At 49.4% G+C, this 20,769-nt stretch overlaps 2 protein-coding genes across 3 annotated transcripts; both read right to left on the reverse strand.

The window, feature by feature from the left end:
- Positions 1-525: 525 nt before the first annotated feature.
- LOC104336134 (keratin, type I cytoskeletal 19) lies at positions 526-6,736 on the reverse strand. Of its 2 annotated transcripts, none has more exons than XM_075443381.1 (10): positions 6,430-6,736; positions 5,984-6,327; positions 5,294-5,376; positions 4,570-4,726; positions 4,048-4,209; positions 3,612-3,737; positions 3,178-3,404; positions 2,308-2,621; positions 1,699-1,800; positions 526-795 (listed from the first exon to the last, which is right to left on the reverse strand). In XM_075443381.1, the coding sequence occupies exons 1-10, from the start codon at positions 6,734-6,736 to the stop codon at positions 770-772; spliced, it is 1,848 nt and encodes a 615-aa protein (XP_075299496.1). In that variant the 3' UTR covers positions 526-769. The 2 variants fall into 2 exon arrangements, with proteins under 2 accessions (XP_075299496.1, XP_075299495.1); XM_075443380.1 differs by having other exon boundaries at positions 5,984-6,285; positions 6,364-6,736.
- An 8,156-nt stretch (positions 6,737-14,892) lies between these two features.
- On the reverse strand, positions 14,893-19,861 carry LOC104336131 (keratin, type I cytoskeletal 19). Its single transcript, XM_009941943.2, has 8 exons — positions 19,373-19,861; positions 18,422-18,504; positions 17,712-17,868; positions 17,120-17,281; positions 16,558-16,683; positions 16,166-16,392; positions 15,544-15,674; positions 14,893-14,972 (listed from the first exon to the last, which is right to left on the reverse strand). Exons 1-8 carry the CDS (start codon positions 19,859-19,861, stop codon positions 14,947-14,949), a joined length of 1,401 nt encoding a protein of 466 aa, XP_009940245.1. The 3' UTR covers positions 14,893-14,946.
- Positions 19,862-20,769: the final 908 nt, after the last annotated feature.

A 20,769-nucleotide genomic window follows, 5' to 3' on the forward strand; every position in this document is an offset into this window, starting at 1 on the left:
GTGTTAATCTGGGGTAATTAATTGTAGATGACTGGACTTCTGCACTCAGGGGTGTTTTGGCACTGGGAGCTGAAAATTTCCATCTTCAAATTCCATGATAAAAATGTTTCATAATGCATTTTAGTGACTCCTTAGGAAGATTTTTAAGAGGCTTTCTAGGGAATAGACAGTTCCTCAAACCAACCCTCTCTTTCCCTGCTAGAAGTTCATAGCAGAAACGAGTAGGGGTTTTGACTGTTAGTTTTCCCATTGCAGGGACTACCAGAGCATTGTACCTTGTCGTCTGTTCTTCAAAGTTTTGCCCAGTTCATCTTCAATGGTTAATGTCACCGCAAACTTTTGGGTCTTGTGCATAATCTGACCTGTCTTGTGTATTCCACAGGTAGGGCTTGATATTTGTAACTGATTCAAGCAAAAATGTCTGTTAAAAGAAATTTCTCCCAGACATGACTTTCTGGTTGCAGCAAAGAGAAGCAAAGATTTATTAGCATTTTTTGTTTGTTTTTTTCTTTTTTTTCCCCACAAGAATACAAATCACGGTAGAGATTAACTCAGGTAACAGTGATTAGATGCAGAAATTCAGATGCAAGAAGCAGGCAGGCCATGCAGAGAGTTCTGATGAGCCCCTGGAGCCAGCAGTGTTGAGTAATTTGAACAAGCGTTTGCTCTTGCTCTGCGCAGAGGCATGATCGGACATGCTCGGTACGTTCTTGCTTGGTCCAAAGGCCCACTGGTGAGGTCCTGCAGCAGAAGGCGCTGGGTTTGCCAATCAGTCCTCAGACTTTCTAAAACTCCCTGTTGAAAGATGAAGGGAAGCAAGAATTTCTTTGAACAAGCGTTATCTCATTCTGCATTTGTAATCTTTTTGTCACTTCATAATTACAGACTGTGCTGTTCTCAGTGGACTAGATTTTTTTCCCAGCATTCTGGAAAGGTTTGAACAGTGTCAGACTTAATATTTGTACAAGCATGTGTGTTTGCGGCTTTATCATATTAAATACAGGGACCTGCTTCTATTCTCAGCTGAGTAAGTGTAAATCACTCCTTAAATTTAGAGTGGCTGTAGCAGTATAAATCAAACACAGATGAACTTAGAATCTGTATTTATGTGTGTATGGGTATTTACGGCTACTCTTAACAAGTTCAAGTAGGACGGCACATGGTATGTTTTATTCTTGCCTACCAAACGTTAGTATACATAGGGCTGTTGCAAGTCAGATAGGATGTTTGATCAAAGCAGTAAATTTTCACAGAGGAGTTTGCAAAGCCTATTAAATTTTTAAAAACTAGATCTCATCTACACCAAATCTTACCAAAAAATCTTATTCATTACACAAAAGCCTTCTGAATGCACTGCCTTTGTTGGCAGCATCCAGCCAGTCTGTGTACAGTATTCTTACTTGCTATATTAACGGCTTCAGGCCTTTTGGTCTCTAGGCAATGCTTTCGTGCCCAACTGTCAGTCTGTGATGGAAAACAGCAAGTTTGTGTGATACACTACATTTTTAAGTAAGATGAATATCCCTATCACTTCCTTGATAAGAGAAAATAAATGGAAGCCTCAAAGCGGGATCATTTCCCATCTTTTTTTTAAAAAATCAGAAGCAGAAGAGAATCTTTCTAAAAATTATAACTTTCTGTTCATTGTCAACATTTTCAGGCATTTGTCTGAGATGCTGTCAGGACCTGGAGCCTTACCCAATCTCATCGTTCTGATGGCTTCAGACACTTCCTCCATTGTTGCTCCTCTCTCCAATGTTCTGTTCCCTTCCAGGCAGAGCTTCAGGTTTTCAGCACCTCCTGGAATCACAGCCATGAAATCAGACATGGAAAAGACCTTTTGGTCACTTCCAATCTTTTGAAACTTCAGGATTTTGCAGCTAATACCCTTTATATTTTAAATGTCACGAGTGTGCCAACTGTCTTATCCTGCTTTAACCATTTTGCCCCCTTAATACCAGTTATGTTTCTAACATTTAGCTTCGTTCTGAAACTACTGACTTCTCTGGTTCCCTGCATGCTTGGGATTGGCATTATTTTTCCTTTTCTTCCTTCATTTCCCCTTTCTACGTGTCCTCTGATACAACTCTTCACAACATCCCCTTCATTTGAGTCACTTGAGAAAATACTGCCATGTTGCTACGTTACTGTATAAGAACAAATGTCAGAGTGGACTTAAACAAGATTGGGAAAAAACAGCAAAAATGTCTCCAGATTTGCAGATGAGGAAGGAAGTTGTCATATCCTTTCCCGCTATTCAGAGAAGAAAGTTAATGGAAGGATGTACTCTCTTTTTCTAATTTTTACCTTGGCTTTCACAAGAGTTGCCAGACTGGGACTGGGAAGATGAAGAGTGGGAGAGGCAGGATTTGCCCCCTCCTCCTCCACCGCTGCCACCTCCTCCACCTGAAGTTTTACCACAGGCTCCACCTTCTGTTCTTCCTCCGCTCCATCCTCCTCCACCTCCAGAAGAGCAAGTTCTTCCATAGGATCTTCCAATGCTTCCTCCACCTGAGGACCAGCTACTTCCTCCTCCACTACTGCCTCTTCCAGAAGACCAGCTAGTTCCTCCATGACCTCCTCCTCCTGAAGATCCCCCGCCAGCTCCTCCCTGCGAAGTGCTGTGAGGAGGAAAGGGCACGTATTTGTAAAATTTATAGCAACATGACTAGTGTCTGGTATCCTACTGGCAGTGCCGAGGCTGCTTGCTGACTCCCTCCAAGCTCCTCATATGACTGAGAAAGTTCTATTGTGCGAAACATGTTCTAGAGAACTGGTGTTAAACTATCCGAATTAAGGACAAATTAACTGATCTGCGCAGAAGAAGAAAAAGAAAGATAATGAATGGCTTTAGATATCTTTCAAAATACGTATCCTGAGTATTTGTAAGAGACAGTTATTTTCTTGCTTAGCTTTCATTTTCATATATAACTGTACCTTCTGCTTGTACTCAGGAGAAGAAATGGCATATTACAGTTCTCAATACTTTTCTAAATGTTTTTGTCCAGTTCACATAAGTGTAGAATCATCTGGCTTTGTACACTGCCAGCTAAGATTTAGCTTCCGTAGTACAATGTTGATGATGAATCAGTTGCACTAGTTCCTAACATAAATGTTGCTACTTTCCTCTTCAACTGTTTGCTCAGATGGCATGTTAATTAATCCGAATGCACATACCTTATATCATGCTGTCCTTCCTCAAGCAGTGCGCGGTACTGAGCGATCTCCTGTTCCAGGCGGGTCTTGATGCCCAGGAGCATCTTGTACTCCTGGTTCTGACTCTCTATCTCACAGCGGATGCTGGCCAGCTCCTCCTCCAAGGGGCTGATCATGTTCTGGATCTGCTGCAGCTGCAGGCTGTAGCGACGTTCTGTGTCTTCCAAGTTGGATTGCAAAGACTGTAACTGAGAATGAAAGAAAAAATACAGCGTTACGGGAATGTGGCAGGGTTAGGTCGTTCTTATGCCCAAAATAATGAGAAAAATTTTACACGGTGTCAGATGCACCAAGCCTCTTCATTAAATGAAGTGCTAGCTGTAGCTGATCTCCTGTCATTCCAGCAACCCGCGTGTTCTTTGCATATCAGAGGGTCAGAAGCAATCGTTACCTACCATGCTGATTTGCGACTGCAGCTCAATCTCCAGGCCCTGGTAGTCCCGTCTCAGCACAGAGATCTGTTGGTTGCTTGATTCCACTTCCTGGCCACTGGAGTGGACTTGTTGACTCACTTCCTCCATCTGCAAAATTCATACACAGAATTGGAGATTTTTAGTTTTACTAATAAAGTCAGCATGGTAGTTTGTCATGGAAGCATCTGGCAACTCAAGTTGAAGCAGGGCCGTTTGTAATATGGGGGCTGTTTAAACTTGCTTGTATGGCTCTCCAGTGCAGTTCAAGCCCACTTGTGATTTCCTTTATTTTAATCAAAGAGATTCCACCATTATATCCTAAAAGCAGCGGATGTTAGCATTCATCTACAGCAAATTCTTACCAAAAGTTGGTATTGGTTTCTTTTGTAATGTGAACATTCAAATGGTAATCATTTACCTTGCTTTCAAACCACCTTTCAACCTCTTCGCGGTTTTTCTGAATAATATTTTCATATTCCTGTCTCATATCATTCAGTTTTTTCATCAGATCCTCTCCTGGAGCAGCATTCACCTCCACATTCACATCACCACTGGACTGTGTTTGCAGTGATTTCATTTCCTGCAGAGAAAACCCAAGGCAAATACACAAAAATGGTGAGATTGCTTTGCGAAAGAGTTTTGAAGACAGTTAACTTGCCCTGACACCATAAACCATCCTGGATCCTTTCAACAACATATATATGTATGTTGCTGGTTTTTCCTTCTTGCAATTATTTGGCCTTTTGCGGGACCGTGCTCAGAGGTGCCCTGGACCAGCCTGGGCCTGGCGGGCAGCCTGGCTCGGGAAGCCCCTTGCCGCTCTGCCGCACCTTAGATGAGCAGGGAGGAGGATGTTCCTGGTGAAACCTCCCCACGTTTCCCATACTGTAAGTGTTCTTGTTTTCCTCTGCAGTCTGCGTTTCAAGGAGTTGGCTCTTACCTCCTCATGGTTCTTCTTGAGGTCAATCATCTCCTCCCGTAGAGACTCAATTTGCATTTCCAGGTCAGACCTGCTCAGAGTCAGATTATCCAACAAGGGTCGCAGGCTATTAATGTCCGCCTCCACATTCTGCCGGAGACCGTACTCGGTCTCGTACCTGCGCCAAGGACAGTGCAGAAAGGTCAGCCCTGGTCTGGGGTTCTCAGTCCTTCTCCTACTGACGTTATTTATGAAAAAGTTCACGTATTTCAGTATCTCAGTGTCTGCTTTTGTTTCTGTACCTTCTAGCACATAGCATCTCTCAACCAGCAGAATTATGAAATCAGCAGACAGTACTAAAGTTTAATATTAATATTAAACTTTAATATTAAAATGTATTCTGTGGTCTTTTTCGTGATCTCTTCTTACTGTAGACTTTGTGCAGGTTTCATCCGTGTTTCATCTGATTTTCAGTGAGAGATAATCACAATTTTTCCTTCCTTAAAAGTAAAGCTTTTTTAAGGTTTGACTCCACAGCCATAGGGAGTATCCCCACTGAAGATCATTACAGAAATAATCAAGAATTTTGAAGCCTTACAAATTATTCCAGCTGTGCTGCCATGGAACCGGGAGGAACCCTAGTCTCCGTGGACTGATATTTGTTTATGGAATGAATTTATGAAACTAAGTTGAGAAAAGCAGGAGAAAGGAAGTCAGTGCCTGCAAAAGAGGAATATGTATTTACTTCATCCTGAAGTCTTCTGCAGTCATCCTCGTGTTATCCAGATCCAAAAGTACCCTGTTGGTTTCCACAGCCGCAGTCACAAGCTAGAAGAGAAGACAAAATGCCAAGGAAAAATTTCCCTGTGAATCTCTCAGGTTTGCACAAGGGACAGAAACATGAACGGGATCTTCTTGTTATAATTCCCAAGTGTCTGAGAGGAACAGCATTTCCTACATACAGAGGTCTAGAAAAGTCACCTACAGTGCAAAACAAAGAGGTACCTCTGTGAAAATAGCATCAGCGTGGCAAAAACTCTTTTGTGAGTGCCAGAGTGCTGTCAAGAGGCTTGGTGTCACCACCACAGCTCTGTCTCCCCTTCCATGCCCGCGGGCCAAAGCCTGCACTCAAATCTCAGACACTGCACATCCCAGAGGGTAACTGTTACCATTTTTCCTGTGCTCTGAAATCCACCCCAGGCGTCCTGAGCGTCTGCAGTCACTGCCAACTCTGGGGTGTGCTGTAGGGATGTGCATTGTTTCTCCACCTCTAGTTGGAGACAGTTGGATGCATGCACAGAAGGCAGAATTTCGAGCGCAAGAGGCACTTTCAGAGAGGCACTTAGTGCGTTTAGAACTATCCATGCCTCAAACATTTTACTTAATCACAAGAAGTCTGTCAATGCTTAAACTTCTCTGACAAAGAACATCCTACCTGATTTTGAAGGTCTTCAATTTTTCCATAATAGTGGCTGTAATCCTTTGTACCAGTAGGACCTTGCTTCTGGTACCACTCCCTGATTAATCGTTCAAGCTGAACATTTTCCATTTCCAAATTTCTGACCACATCCAGGTAAGAAGCCAGCCGTTCATTAAGGCTCTGCATGGTCAGCTTTTCATCATTGGAGAGAATTCCCACATTCCCGCCATGAAAGCCACTGCCAAAGCTGCCACCACTGAAACCAGCACCACCTCCACCAAAGCTTCCTCCGTAACCACCACCAAATCCACTCCCACCTGATCCAAAGCCTGCTCCCATGCTGCCACAGCCCATTCCCCCTCTGTGACCACCACCACTCATCCCCCTTCCATAACCACCACCATTCATCCCCCTTCCACAAACACCACCACCACTCATCCCCCTTCCACAACCACCACCACTCATTCCCCCTCCATAATAACCACCGCTCATTCCTCCTCCACAACTACCGCTGCTCATTCCTCCTCTGTAACCACTGTGCCTGATCTTTCCGTGACTACCACAGCTGGCTCCCCCACCATAGCTGCTCCTGGAACTTCCTCCACCACAACTGCTGCCAGAAATCCTGCTGCCACTGCTTGTCCTAGCAGTGATTCTTCTGGAGGAGGCAGAGCCACACGTACTGCTCCCTCCACCCCCACCACTAGCACTGCCACCACCGCTCCCTCGCCGGCAGCTCTTGGAGGTCTGCTTGGAGCCACAGCTCATCGTGGCAGCAGCGAATGATTCCGGTTAAAACTCAAAGCTGGTCTTACAGTTGTTCTGGAATCATAGCTCCAAATCCAGCCCTGCCTGGTCTCCATTTATACCTGCGACAGTGGGTGTCGCCGTCGCAGGGAGTACCTTCTTTGCACGTGCATTTGCAAGCCGTAGTTTTTACGGCAAGGGTAATTTGCCAAAGGGAGATGTTTGACAGTGTCAGGAAGCTAACCCATACTCAGAGTGCTCATGACCGTTTGTTTATTAATACAAAACATGTAATTTCTATTGGGTGGCTCTGAATTAGGTAGATCTTTCCTGTGATCTAGTCCACTGACTTACAGTCATCTGAATTAAACTCATCCCACTCACCTCATCCTGTTCACATCTCTCAGCACAACAATAAACTCCTAATATGGGACAGTAATGAATGCTACTATCTCTCTTTAACGTAATTGTTCCTCATGCTCTTTCCGCTTTTAGATACTTGTCAAGGAATCCCAGCTGATTTTTTTATACTTAAGTGATATTTTAAGAGGTTCTGGTTTATGCTGTATGATCCTTATTTTTAGTCCTTTATTGCTCTGTGCCTTTTGAAAACATACTGCAGGATGTATCTTGCAGGTACACTGAACCCACCCTCTGACATCCTTGTAATTTCTCATAAAAACTTAGTGAACATTGGCAAATATCATACGTGTCAGCAATTTATTCCAAACATATATCTACAATTATGTTTTATAAATGACAATTTAATTGTGAAAAATTGTATGACAACAACTGGAAATTAGCTCTGTGTAAGACTGTGAGGAATGGAAGTGTAACAGGCTGTTGCAGGGAAGAACTCTTCATGTGCTCCAACCAAATGTGGTTACAGGATGGTCGAGAGACCTGGGAAAGCATCCCGGCTCCGGGCCAGTGTCCCTGAACTTGTCTGTGAATGTGCAAAGTAATGTTCTCACTCCCGAAGGGAGTTCCAAATTTCAGTCAGGATGGTGCAAATACAAACATACTTACTCGGAGGAGAAAGGTTAAGTTCTGCTTTTGGAATTAAGTCAATGATCTGTACACTAAAATAGCATTTTCCCTTCAGTTTTGTTTTCCGTTCATGGACACAGCATGACCAAAAGTAGGAGATATTTGCTATCTTGCATCTTCTTTTAAGGTTGTGTCTTTTTCAAATACACAGCAGTGGATTGTTCAGCTGAGCATCCGTCTGCTGAGCCCTTACAGCGACCTGCGCCTCCGACATTGGAAACGTCCCTCCTGACGGCCTCCGCCCGTCCTGCTCCAGCAAAACGCTCTCTGCTGCTGGCGCGCGTCGCAGGCCGAACCAGCTGCGTGATACCCAACTGCCTCTACTGATCCGGGATGGTGCTCTCTTCTCGCTCAGCCTTCGTGATGTTGGTTGGTGCTAATTTAGAGGTTTGTTTGTTATGGCTTACAGCAAGTGTTTGTGGAAACATCTTTTTATAAAAGCCTCTCCCAGCACACCCTCGCCCACACAGTAGGACACACCTAAAGTTTCATCTTCTGCTGTTCTTCATTTCTGAAATGTCCGAGGAAGTGAGGCCTTCTCAGACTCGCAGAAATTGAAATGGTTCACTACAAAACGTAGTGGAGTCTAAGGCATAATTTTAGCTTGTGCCAGTGAGAAATCCTTTTTTCCTGAAGTGCACAAAATTATCTTCTATACTAACAGCTGCTTTGGCTCATGAAACTATTAGGTTACATTCTGTTTGACCGTTGGCTTCCAGCTGCTGACACCATGTTATAAGGACATGGCCATGCTTCTGTGTTGGGCTGTACAGTTCTGCAGACGGGTAAGGTTTTGGTTGGGATTCTTTTCCGGGAAGATGTTTATTACATCTTTTGTATGAGTGGTTCCTTTCAGGTGGACGAAGCTTCATGTCTTCTGTTCACAAAAATAACATATTTGGATAGTTTAAACATCAGTGCGGATGCTCGTGTGCAACACACTTCACAGCTTCATGTTTAATACATGAAAGGACGATTTCCTGCCATTTTTTCCCTAGAATTCAAGCAGGCAACAGCATACCTTGAGAGTGAAGATTAGCTCCTTAAAACTGAAGAAGCCTGACGGCAATGACTGGCAGGATCAGAGACAGAAGTTACAGAACAAATGGCTTCTGAAAGGAATGTTTTATTTCAAAGTTTGCTGTAAGATGGAAGCTGTTGTACAAGATAGTCGTTTTCTCTGCAGTTATGCCTCATAGGATTGTCCAGGCATTTGCAAGCATCCTGATCTAACTAGATGATCTTAGATGATGTTTCCAGCAAATTCTAGACAAAATGCTGCAGAAGAGAACCTGGAGGGCTGGGAAAACCTTAGCAGAAGAGAGATTTCAATAAACTCGGCAGGGACTGCAAGAACCCCAGCAGTACCTCCGAAATGGGAGATACGTTACGAAATCTCGGGCTGGTGCTGCTTATTGCAGCATCAAGCTGCCGCTCCACAAACACATCAAGGCACGTCCACCCTCAGTCGGTGTTGGCGTGCCCGTTGCCATCACACCCTGCGGTGCCTTGCGAAGGCTTCCTCTGGCGCTGCCTGGACTCGAGACTGCCTGGCGTCCCTCCACGATGCGATGCTTACAACCAGCCGAGCGTCTGAATGACCCTTCCGCTAGCTGCCCGCCTCAGGGGGCTCGCCGATGCTGGAAACAGGCACTGACGTATCTTCCAGCCACGCCGAGGGCCGTTCTCAGGCACGGGCGAATGAAGAAAGCTGCGAAAACTTCAGCTGCTGCAACAAGGGGGGGCTGAGAGGCCGCTGCGGCTGTGCCGAGGGCGAGGCTGAGCACTGCGGCGAGGCAGGAGTCTGCATTTATCACCGGTCACCGTCTCCTGCAGACCCTGTGCTGGGCGTCCTCGGCCCTGCTGTCCTTGGCCTGTGACCATTTGTGCCTGTCGCACTGGTACAAAAAAACGAGTGTGATTTACAACATGGGACTTGTTGTGAAACAGCTCGTTTGTGGTTTTCTGGACTGGGCATAACTAGAGGAGAGAGCATAGAGCCACCACGTCCCTTCCAAGCTGGGAGCTCAGTGGCGTTCAGGAAAACCTGCCCTTGCGCATGGACTGACAGCTCCAGGTCACCGCCAAAACAGAAGGGGGTGGAGGAGGAGGAGGAGGAGGAAGATGCCTTGGGGGTGGATGACACCGTAGGTGTTTGCAGCGAGGCCTCTTCCCTTTTCCTGTGAGGAAACTGTTCCGAGCTCTGCCCGGAAGAGCATGGTGGACGGTTCAAGCCTGAAAGGCTCACCCAGTGTGGGCATGAATCCATCCCGTGCACTTAAATGGCAGAATTATGGCGTGCTCGGCAGCACACAGGCGTGCGTTGGCTGCGAGCAGAGGCTGGGAGAGAGCGAAGCCTTCTCCTCCGGGGTGTGTGGCAGCAGTAAGGGCTGGGGCTGAAAGGGCTGGGGGGTGGCACGGGGCTGGGTGTGAGGGCTGAGCACACAGCTCCCGCGGCAGCACCCGCTCTGAGCTCTGCATTTCCAACTCCTTTGGGGTGACGTCCGAGGGGGAAGCTGCTGAGGCTGCTGAGGACATCTGCGGGGCTGCGGCCGGACGGTTACCCACCTTCCCTGTGCCTCGGGGGTGGTGAACCCTCCTCCATCCTTCCTACCTCTGGGCAGGTCATCAGGAAAACTCAATTTGCTTATGTTGCTACACAGAGGAAAACTGTGGAAGGTCTGTCTGGGGAACATGACTCATAATTATACATTATAAACTGACTTCCATTATATAATCATCATGCAATTTTATTAACACCAGATAATCCCATAGAACGGTATTTCCTCGTAGTGAAGAAGAAACCCCGTCCCTGAAGTCTGGCTGGGTTGGAGGGAGGACACTGCTCTTGTTCTGAGGACGTGTGCTGCTCTCCCTTCCGTCGAGGCTCAGCTGCCTAACGCTTAGCATGAATCTGTTCTCCTCTCCACTAAAATTCAAATGGCAAGGAGTTTTTTTCTTATCCTGATAAAAAGCTTGATGTTTGAAAACTGAAATATCTGACAGCATTTGATTCAGTTTAGTTGAAACATATCAGGGCTCAATCATGTTTATTATCTTAGTAGTGCATTAACTGAGAGTTCTAAACAAAAAGTCATTCCCACCTAACGATTCCCAGTTGTAACGAGGGCACAGTGTGCGTTGGAATCTTTCTTCCCCACTGACTCAGCTATTGGTGCCTGGCTGCAGTTCCACCCAGAAGTATTTGGGGTTGAAAACGTTGTCAGTACCAATTATTTTCATTTTCTCTAAATGCATTTTTGTAATTAGAAATAGTTGTGTCAAAAATCCGTGCCCCATTCTTCTCCCAGCAGTGGGACACTCAGCCGGGGAGCGTCAGTTTGTCCCCCAGCAGCTGGGACAACTGTCACCAGCCCCCGGTGCCCAGCCCCGGCATCCTCCAGCACTTCTAGCATTCCTCAGTGGAACAGCACACAGGGTGCGTTGTTCATTCTGTTCCTTCTTCCTAGGTCTATTTATGGCCACATCTAATAAAATAAAGGAGAGTATTTTTAGAGTGAAATTCTGCATAAACCGTCTGCCTATGATCACTCCCTGCATGCCAAAACATACTTAGGCTTTTTTTAAGTGAAGATTTGTAGAATATCTGTTTTGAAGTGAGGGAGTAAGTCCCCACCTCTCCTGCTCTCTTCTGCAAGGCAGGGTGTAAGTCCTGGCCCCTGCCCACACGCCGAGATGTGCGGGCGCGGGGAGTATCCCTGGGACGCATCCTCCTTGCTGCGTCCGATGGCCCTAACACAGCACGTTGGCCCACCTGGCAGTTACTGGGCTGCGGCCCTGGGCGGGGATCTGCTGCCCGCCACGGACGGGTACGCGCTGGCATCCAACCCAGCAAACACCTCTCCTTTTGGGAAATCAATAATCCTTGCATACAGTATACTTGAGGTGTTACTCATTCGTTACTGCAGGGACAGTACTGACGAAACAATAAAGGGCACCTTCCAGAGATCCACCACCCCGTGGAACGATGGCAATTATGATAAGAACAGTAATTAGGTGAGTCAGAGCTGTAAGAGACTTTGAGAGTACAAACCCTTTGCTGGGGAACTTTGCCACGCTGGGTCCCAACAGCCCCTTGCGCAGGTGTCGCTTTGGGGTCTCAGCTCGCGCTGCTTCACTGGCAAGACCCTCGTCAGCAGAGGGTCACTGGAACACAGCCACAGCCCTGCGGAGAGCCGCGTTTCGCTGCGCTCCTGCCTACCGACAGGACGCAAAGCAGGCCAGTGCCGCTGGCGAAACGCGCAGGCAGCAGCAGCGCGGTGCGGAGAGGTGCAGCCCGCGTCCGTCCTGTGCGCTCACACGCGGGAGAACGCAGCTGGGGTCTCCGAAGGGGCGGGGGGAAGCCTGCGCCATCCCCTGCCCCGGTCACACCCCAGGATCGGGTCAGGCCACCCTGACTGCGGGTGTGAGCACCGAGTACAGGCGAGCGAGCGGGAGCAGGACGTGGCACTGAGCTTGCTCCGTGTTTGCGGGTAGCAGGATGCCCACAGCGCAGCCGCAGCCCCTGCTTCCTCTGTCCGGCTGTTGCTGTCGGCAGCCGCTGAGCCAGGCAGCGGGCGCTGCCACCCGCCTCTCCCTTGGGCACCCTGCGGCAGTCTCGGCGAGGGCCGGGTGCCCTCTAGAGAGCGGCTGCGGGCCCTGGCGCGGGGCCTGCCGCGTCCGCCTCCTCCTGCGCCTCCCAATGCGCCATTTTGTGAAACGCGAAAGGTGTCTGAACGGCGGGGCACGGCGGGCGCGGGGCCGGCAGCGCAGGAGGGAACGCTTCCCCACGCCGCCGCACGCAGTCACCGCGTCTTCCTGCGGGTCAGCGGCCTGTCCTACCGGACTGAAGTCACCGTGTGCCCCGCAGCACTGCCCTTGCGTGCAGCATTATTTGCACGACGTCCTATGGTGCGTCTGTGGCGGAGTCTACCAGCGGCCTCCCCTTAGCCACGGGCAGTCTCAGCCGAACTCCTCTGCATCTCCCGGGCTCGTGGTGCAACGCGAGCCCCGCTCCCAGCGCAGTGCCTGACCCCAGCCCCCCGCTGCGGGGACGCCCAGCACCCCCGGGCAGGCGGGAGCCGGGACAGGGGAGCGCTGGCCAGGGACCGGAGAGCGATGGCTGGTCGGTCGCCGTTCCGTTCCGCACGGATCTGCGGGTGGAGAGCGGCTGACGCCTCACGGAGAGATGCGGCAAGCAGCACCCCGCACCTCCCCCGGCTCCCGGCGCTCCGGCACCAGCAGCATTTGCATGCAGCCGTCATTTATTATTCGGCTCCTCTTTTTATGCGAAATCAGAGGCAGCGCTCCGCGGGAGGCCCGGTACGAGCTGGAGAGGCGACCAGTGCCGCCCCGTTCTCCCGGGCAGCCCGGTAGAAGGGCTGGGCCCGCGCACAGGCTGTGGGGCACGGTGAGAAGCCGCCGCTCGCTCGGGCCCGCGCCGCTGAGCCCGCACCCTCCCCCGGCGGGGCGAGCGGCGGGCTGCCGGGCCCCGGGCGGGGCTCTGCACGGCGGGGCACCTGCCCGGGGCCGGCCCGGCCGGGGCGGCGCGGCACAGCGGGCCCCGCAGCAGAGAAGGGGTGCGGCCGGCCGGCCTCGCCGCTCCCCGACCCCCCGGGGGTCGCCGGCCCGGCACACCGCTCCCCCCGGGGCCCGCCGGCCCCGAGCCCGGCCGCGGCCCCGCTGCTCCCGCCGAGCCCGCGCCCGCCGCAGCCGCCAGAGGTCGCCCTGCGCGCGCGGCGGCGGCGGGCGGGGCCGGGCACGCAGCAGAGCCTCCCGCGCTCTGCGGCCCCGCCTCCCACCGCTGCGCCCCACCTCCCGCGCTCTGCGGCCCCGCCTCCCGCGCTCTGCTGCCCCGCCTCCCGTCGCTGCGCCCCGCCTCCCGCGCTCTGCTGCCCCGCCTCCCGCCGCTGCGCCCCGCCTCCCGCGCTCTGCGGCCCCGCCTCCCGTCGCTGCCTCCCCTCGCCCCGCTCCCCGGCCAGCAGGCTGCCCTGCGCTCGCCCCCCCGCTGCTCCCACGGCGGCCGTGCGACGGCAGGGCAGGGCAGGGCAGGAGACGCGCACACCCCCAGATGAGAGTCGGGAGGATCTGCGGACGTGTGCGACGGGCGGGCTGCTCCCCAGCAGCCAGCGCATCTCCCGGGGGGTGCCTGGCACGTCTGGGGCTGTGCGCCGGGGCTGGCCGCTAAGCCGACAGCGGTGTGTGTGTACACCGTCCTGAGCTTGCGTTTTCATCTCTGTCACTGAGCTCGCTCTCCTCCTTTCCATAGAATCATAGAATCATTTAGGTTGGAAAAGACCCTTCGGAGCATCAAGTCCAACCATAAACCATAAACCCCGCTTTAAGTGCAAGCCCAACCACTTAAACCTTACAATGTATGTTTAGTTTTTTAAGGATACTTACCTCTGTCTATAAGGGTGGAATTTTATCTGCCCTGTTTCAGCATTTGAAGTTAACTGCCAGTCCGTCACCTTCAGCTTCCTTTGTAGTCAATGGAACTAATTCAGCACTTCAGGAGGCTGATTCAACTCGTTCTAAGATACTTCTCTAACACAAGACACACGAATGGCCCTCTGAGGCTGTGTATTTCTCCACTGACTTCCTCCTGTGTTGCTGAGCAGTGAATTTAGGCACTAGGCTCTGCGGGAAGCACTCGGGCGGCCGCCCGGTGAGGCTGTCTGTGTAGGTGGTGGAGGAGGTCACGCAGGAACGCGCAACGTGTGCCGCAGGCTTTGACAGCGAGGAGGTGGACGCGACCCGCAAGGCCAGCGAGGCCGTTCCCTGGCTCCCGCTGGCAAAGCAGCTTTGTTCCCAGGGGCCCATCACCCCGACCAGCTTAGGCGGCCGTTGTGCGTGGATCAGCACCTGATTCTCTAAAGGAACTCAGTTGCCAGACACGGGTTTCTTGATTGCATCAGGCAGAAGCGAAGTTTTATTAGAGAAATTTTTTCACCAGCAGGTACATTAGTGATCCTGACTAACTCAAGTAACTTCTAGAGGTTACAGCATTACAGAACAGCAGCAGAACAGAGAAGAAGGTGGCCCAGCAGGCCCCAGGAGATACATGGCAAAGCATCGCTGAGTTACGTCTACTGTCTCTGCATAGAGGCGTGCAGTGAACATCGAGTGTTCTGGTTTTATCTGTGGGTTTCTCTGTATGTCATCTTCTTGTCCATTCCTCTTTAATCACAAATTCTCCTGCAGGTCACTGCAGAAAAAATACAGCAGCATTATTTGATTGGAACAGAGATAAAACCCGTCAAATAACAGAATTCTGGCCTATGTAGTGGCCTTGTTTCAAGAACTGACTCTCTCAAACGAGCAGATGGCAGACAACCCAGGAAACCCCAGAAATACCCTGAATAATTGTGTTTTAATTGGAATTTGCACTTGGAAAGTTGTAGATTTGCTCTTCACTCCTTCCCGACTCTTTTGCTAAGCTCTGCTTGGCTGTCTTCTTCTTTACTCCTGCTCCAAAGCCTTTCTTTATGTCTCTTTTCCCCAGCTTTCTGCTCTTAGGTTCTGCTGCTTCCTCGTGTCTCTCCTTTGCTTTCTGCTGCTCCAGGGTCAGTCAGCGCTCTCTGTAAACCTGTTCCTTAGTGACACGGCCAGTGTCGCACTGCCCTCGGATCCGTTGCAACAGATCGTACCAGTCCTGTAGTCACTCTCTGAGAAGGTACCAATACCGTGTCCTAGGAGAGTGTGTGGTCTCCTGGTCTTCTTACAAAGGAACAAATGGAAAAAAAAAAGTTTTCCTTTGGTGGCAATGCAGCTCTTACCTTGTATGTCTCCAGTCTTGCAGGGTGCGACCTGGGGCTGGCAATGGGAAGACGAGGTTGTAGTATAGGTGTGACTTGTCCTAATGACTCCTCCTCCTACACCCGTTCCTACTCCGATTCCTCCTCCGTGACTAGTGGGATAAATTTGGTGAGAGAAATAGGGAATTTTAGAACTTTACATGACACTGACAGGGGCACAAAGTCTCAAACTATGTCTTTTATAGGAGCTAGGGTATTTTACACTGTGTTATTTTTTCATTTTCAGAGTCACTTTGCATTCGTGCTCTCCTTTGGCTTGGAAATGCAATGCAGAGGGTTGCAATTAATTCTTACTTCAACAGTTCTCACACATCTTACCACAGAAAAGAGATTGTTATGCATATTGACATAATACCAGTAGTTGCAATGTTGTAACTAGCAGTTAACAGATTTGGTTTCTCTGCTTTGCAGATCCCAAGGAGTTTTATTTAGTTCAGATTTGAATGTTCATCACAGTAAAGTTACTCACAAAACAACTTTTTCATCTCAGTGAAAGCGTTAAAATGCACAAAATATTATCTCGGATTCCCAGTCCATAATACAGATCCTTGGTATTTTCATTTATTCATTTAGAGCTACATACATAAGGTCCTGCTGTCCTCCTTCCAACAAGCACCGGTAGGTCTGAATCTCCTGCTCCAAACGGCACTTGACGTCCAGTAAGGTCTTGTATTCTTGGTTCTGGCACTCTATTTCCGCTCTGATTTCAGCCAGCTGCTGCTCCACGCATGTGATCTGATTCTGTAGCTCAGCGAGGAGGGTGTTGTACTGGCACTCAGTCTCAGCCAGCGAGGATTCCAGATTATTTCTCTGAGAAACAAGACAACCAAAGAAACAACATTCATTGAAGTGTCACCCTGGAGTTTATCAGTGACAGAGCTAATCACTGCCGCCACGCTGATCGGTAGGCCGGGCGGCCATGCTGAGAAACCCAGCTGTAACCACGGCACGGCTGTGAGGAAGCTCACCACGTACCTGGCTGAGCTGCGCTTGGAGATCGATTTCCAGGGCTTGCAATTGGCGTCTCAATTCGGTAACCTGGTTGTTGCACGTCTCCACCTCCTGCCCGCTTGTAATAACCTCCCGATTCACCTCCTCAATCTGAAAACCGCCAAGGCAGAAGAAAGAGCTTCAGAGAAAATCTGTGTAAATTGGACTTGCTTTTACAGGAGCAGAATACAGTGAGTAGCTAGCAAAAAGAAAAGTGAGTAGGACGAGTCTGTGCACTGGGCGTTAACCGCCGGCTTCAACTGCGTGTTCTTTTTGCAAATCACATTAACCTTGTGGCTATTAAGTCCCTTTAATCCAAAAAGTGGAACATCTCCATTCCAACAACACACCACAAGGCCTTATGGCACGTAACAAACTGGTCAGACAGGCCTGTGTCTTCTGCGGAGCACAGGGTATAATGAGCGCCCATCTCCGGCTTCATGGCACAGGAGGAACTGCTTGTTGTCTCCATGTCTGTTTTCTGAAATGCTCCTGTGCCCTGAAACGTGCTCGGCAGTTTGTTTGGCAGCAGGTGGGTGCTGCTTACCTTGCATTCGTACCAATCCTCAACTTCCTTGCGGTTGCGCGCTATCAGTGTTTCATACTGGCATCTCAAATCCTCCAAGATCTGCCTGAGATCTGGTCCAGGGCAGGCATTGACCTCCACACTCACGTCCCCAGTCGATTGTTTCCTCAGGCAATTCATTTCCTAGAAACAGAACGCAGATCTGATGCACGCTGGCTTTTGAAAGACAACAGAGAGGAGCAGAGCGTGGGGCTGAGCACAGCACTCCCCGCGAGGGCTGTCTGCCGGCTGCGGCTGTAAAGCCCTGGCAGGTGGTGCAGGTGTTTTCCCCAGAAGATCTGCTGGGTAATTTCTTTTCTCATCCACTGGAGTCAGCAGCAATGCCCACCCACCCCCAGCACTCCCAGTGCCAGCGCGGCCCCAAGAGCAGCAGCCACCTCCGCCAGAGCTCCCGCGCCACCGCGGCAGACAGGGCTGAACCCCAGACGTGTCTGATGGGAAAGCTGTGACGGGAGAGTGGTGGATCATTACTTTTAAATTTAAAGCACATTCTTGTAGGCAAAAAGTTGTGTGTCAGGGCCTTGGTGCTCCTCGGGAAAGGGCAGGGCCCTACCTCCTCATGGTTCTTCTTCAGGCAGCAGAGCTCCTCCCGCAGCGACTCCAGCTGTGCCTCCAGGTCAGACCTGCAGAGAGTGAGCTGATCCAGGACTTGGCGTAAGCCGTTGATGTCAGCCTCCACGCTCTGGCGAAGGGCCAGCTCCGTCTCGTACCTGGTTTGTGAGAAAGCAGAAATTCAGAACGGTAACATCTCATGTGCTCGGTTTATGCAAAGCTCTCCTTTCCCACCTGCCTGCTCTACGCTGTATTTTGTTGTCTAAGCAGAACGCACTGTGCGTTAGATCTCTGCACTGCACTTAATGCCTGTTATGTGAAAGCTTTGCTTCCTCATCTATTTTTTTCCTGCTCCTGATCGCTGTCAGTTTGATACCACTGACAGAGCTTCGTTTCTGTTTTGCTGATCCCAATCTGCACTGGTCTGTGATGGAAATGCCCCGACTGTACCACGACGCACCGCTCCCTGCAGTGTGGGTCCCCAGCCCTCACCAACAAGCGCTGTTGCCAAATGTTTTACCCAAGAACACTAATTAAGGGAGGGCTGGTGACCAAGAGCAAAATGCCTTTCATCGCTCCAGCCTGTCCTAATGTGGTGTTGCAGCCAGACGTGTCTGAAGCCTCTGTAATTAGTGCACCAAGACTCCACAAATGAGCTGTGAAGGAGTAGGGAGGCGGCGAGGGGGTTCGTCCGCGCAGAGGGGCACTCACTTCACGCGGAAGTCGTCAGCAGCCATCCTGCTGTTATCGATGTCCAGAATGATCTTGTTGTTATCAATGGTTGCGCAGACAATCTGGAAAAGAGCAGACCATGAGAGATGTCTCACTTCTCTCTGCTGTTCTACTATAGGTGTATCTAGATTGCAGTTAGGTAGTAGGTCTTCACAATTTCCTTTTTCTGTTACCTCCTTACGTAAGTGACCTTCTTCCCTGAGCAGAGCAGTTGCAGGAGGTAGCTTTGCCTCCTTAACTCACAGTCAGTAAAGGGGCTGACTCTGTAGAGGGTGGGCGTTAAAGAGTTGTGAGATTTGACTTCCCAGTTTCAGGGTCCAAAGGCAAGTTCTAAAGATGCTTCACAAAGAAGTGAACCTCAAGAAACTTCCTTGAGCCATGAAGTCCCAGCTGACATTCGGGCTGGGGTGTTCTGGGCTGCAAGCTTGAGGATCTTTAGGGAAGGCAGTTGGGAGGTATCTTTAAGCCTGAAGATCAGCCATAACTTTCATTGTGGACACACCAGTAACAGGCTCTTTGTGCCTCTGCAGCGATCAGGTTTAAATACTCAGCTTCTCTCACCTGGAATTTCTAATGCTTCATTTGATACCCCATTTGCTATGTTTGTTTTGCTCTTGTTCTATAGTTCTCGTTGCTTTGCTCTTCCTACTGGGCTGACGCCCCTACATTTCCTCAGAGCACACTTGGTAGTGTCACATTTATAGGTGTATAGTCAAAACACAATGGAACAAAGCATCCTTTTCCTTTTTACGAGTATGCAGCTTTAATATGCACCCACACTCAGCAATGTCACAGGGGAACTTGCCAGAATTTCTGTTTGCAAAGACATTTAACAGCACCAAAGCTACCTCTATCAATTGCAGTAGGTTCTAAACACAAATTCAGAAATAAGCTTTAAATGGAGGAGGAACAACTGAAAAAGGGGATTACCTGATTTTGAAGATCTTCGATTTCTTTGTAATAGCAGCTGTAGTCCCGGGGCTCGCAGGAGAGACCCTGTGTCGCATACCACTCTCTGATTCTGCATTCCAGTTCAGCATTTTCCTTCTCCAAGCACTTCACCTTGTCCAGATAGGAAGCCAGGCGGTCATTGAGATTCTGCATGGTGACCTTCTCATCGCAGGATGAAAGCAAACAGTCGCCACCAAGACCACCAACAACCACACCACCTCCAAGGCCAAAACCAAGGCCATTGCCATAGCAGTTGCCACCTCCATAGCTCCCACCAGCCAAGCTACCAACGCTCAGTCCCCCTCCATAATTCACTCCACCGCAGTAACTCCTTCCAGAAAAACCTCTGCCACTGCCTATCCCGTAGGAAGCAATCCGTGCTCCACCACCACCACCAATGATACAGCTGCCACCACTGCTCCTGCCTTTGCTAGACACAGTAATAGTCTCCTTAATGTTGCAACTCATGGCGACGGCAGTTGGAAATGCAAGCAGAAGCCCAAAGCAAGATGCACAGCTTGATATTAAATCAGACTGCAAGTTGTCCGTTGCCGCGAAACTCTATTTATACCTTCCACAGTGGGTGTCACCGCTGTTTCTTCTTCCCATAAGGCTGGCTACTCTAGCCATCGGTGCCAAGAATAATTTCTCAAAGGGAAGTTTCCTTTCAAGAATCCTGGTAGACAAGGAAGATACTTTACATGTCTCTTGCTAATTTCAAAAATACATTAGCAATAATGTTTTATGAGTCATCAGCTTTTTGTTTATGATGCAAACTTTACAACATTAAGCCAGGAAAAACACTGTCCTAAATTATATACCAGGAAGAAATCATTAAAGGTTGTTGCATCAAAGAGCTCTTTATCTCTCGTTAATTTATTTTCATTTTATTTTGAGTTGAATAAGCAGTTTTCATGCAAGGTGCTGATGTTGGAATATGTAAGATGAAAAAGAAAGAATAAATACGAAGTTTGACTCTCGAATGATGTATGAGGAATGATGCAAGAACCCTGTGGAGAGATCAGAGACACGGAGATTAACCTGTAAGTCTCTCCTCTGGCAAAATGACAACTCCAGAATGCTCTGCTATGAGACAAGTGAGACCGTGGAGTGATCTCCTAATGGACATGGCTGAAAGGTTCTTTGTATATGGTCGTGGCTCTCCAATAATTCACAAAGGAGTTGTTTCTTTATGTGGAGAGTGTAAAGTAAGGTAAAAGTGCTGTAAATATTTCCTGTTGTTCAGCAAAAGATATTTCTGCAGTCCTCATCATTATGGATGGTGGCTGCTGCTGGGGGAGGGTGGGTGTGTTGAAGCAGTGAATGGCAGTGGAAACGTCCTGTGGGCAGTATGTGCCGCGTTCCAGTCCGAGGTT

Source organism: Opisthocomus hoazin, chromosome 26 (genome assembly GCF_030867145.1).
Source record: "Opisthocomus hoazin isolate bOpiHoa1 chromosome 26, bOpiHoa1.hap1, whole genome shotgun sequence".
Lineage (NCBI taxonomy): Eukaryota > Metazoa > Chordata > Aves > Opisthocomiformes > Opisthocomidae > Opisthocomus > Opisthocomus hoazin.

Coding starts and splice junctions, on each gene's coding strand:
- LOC104336131 (XM_009941943.2), bottom strand. CDS start 19,861: ATGAGTTGCAACATTAAGGAGACTATTACTGTGTCTAGCAAAGGCAGG. Junction 17,869..18,421: donor GCTGACGACTTCCGCGTGAA/GTGAGTGCCCCT, acceptor CTCACAAACCAG/GTACGAGACGGAGCTGGCCC. Junction 15,675..16,165: donor GGAGGACAGCAGGACCTTAT/GTATGTAGCTCT, acceptor TTATCCCACTAG/TCACGGAGGAGGAATCGGAG.
- LOC104336134 (XM_075443380.1), bottom strand. CDS start 6,736: ATGAGCTGTGGCTCCAAGCAGACCTCCAAGAGCTGCCGGCGAGGGAGC. Junction 6,286..6,363: donor AAGGGGGATGAATGGTGGTG/GTTATGGAAGGG, acceptor GCTTTGGATCAG/GTGGGAGTGGATTTGGTGGT. Junction 796..1,698: donor CATCAGAACGATGAGATTGG/GTAAGGCTCCAG, acceptor ATCTTTCAACAG/GGAGTTTTAGAAAGTCTGAG.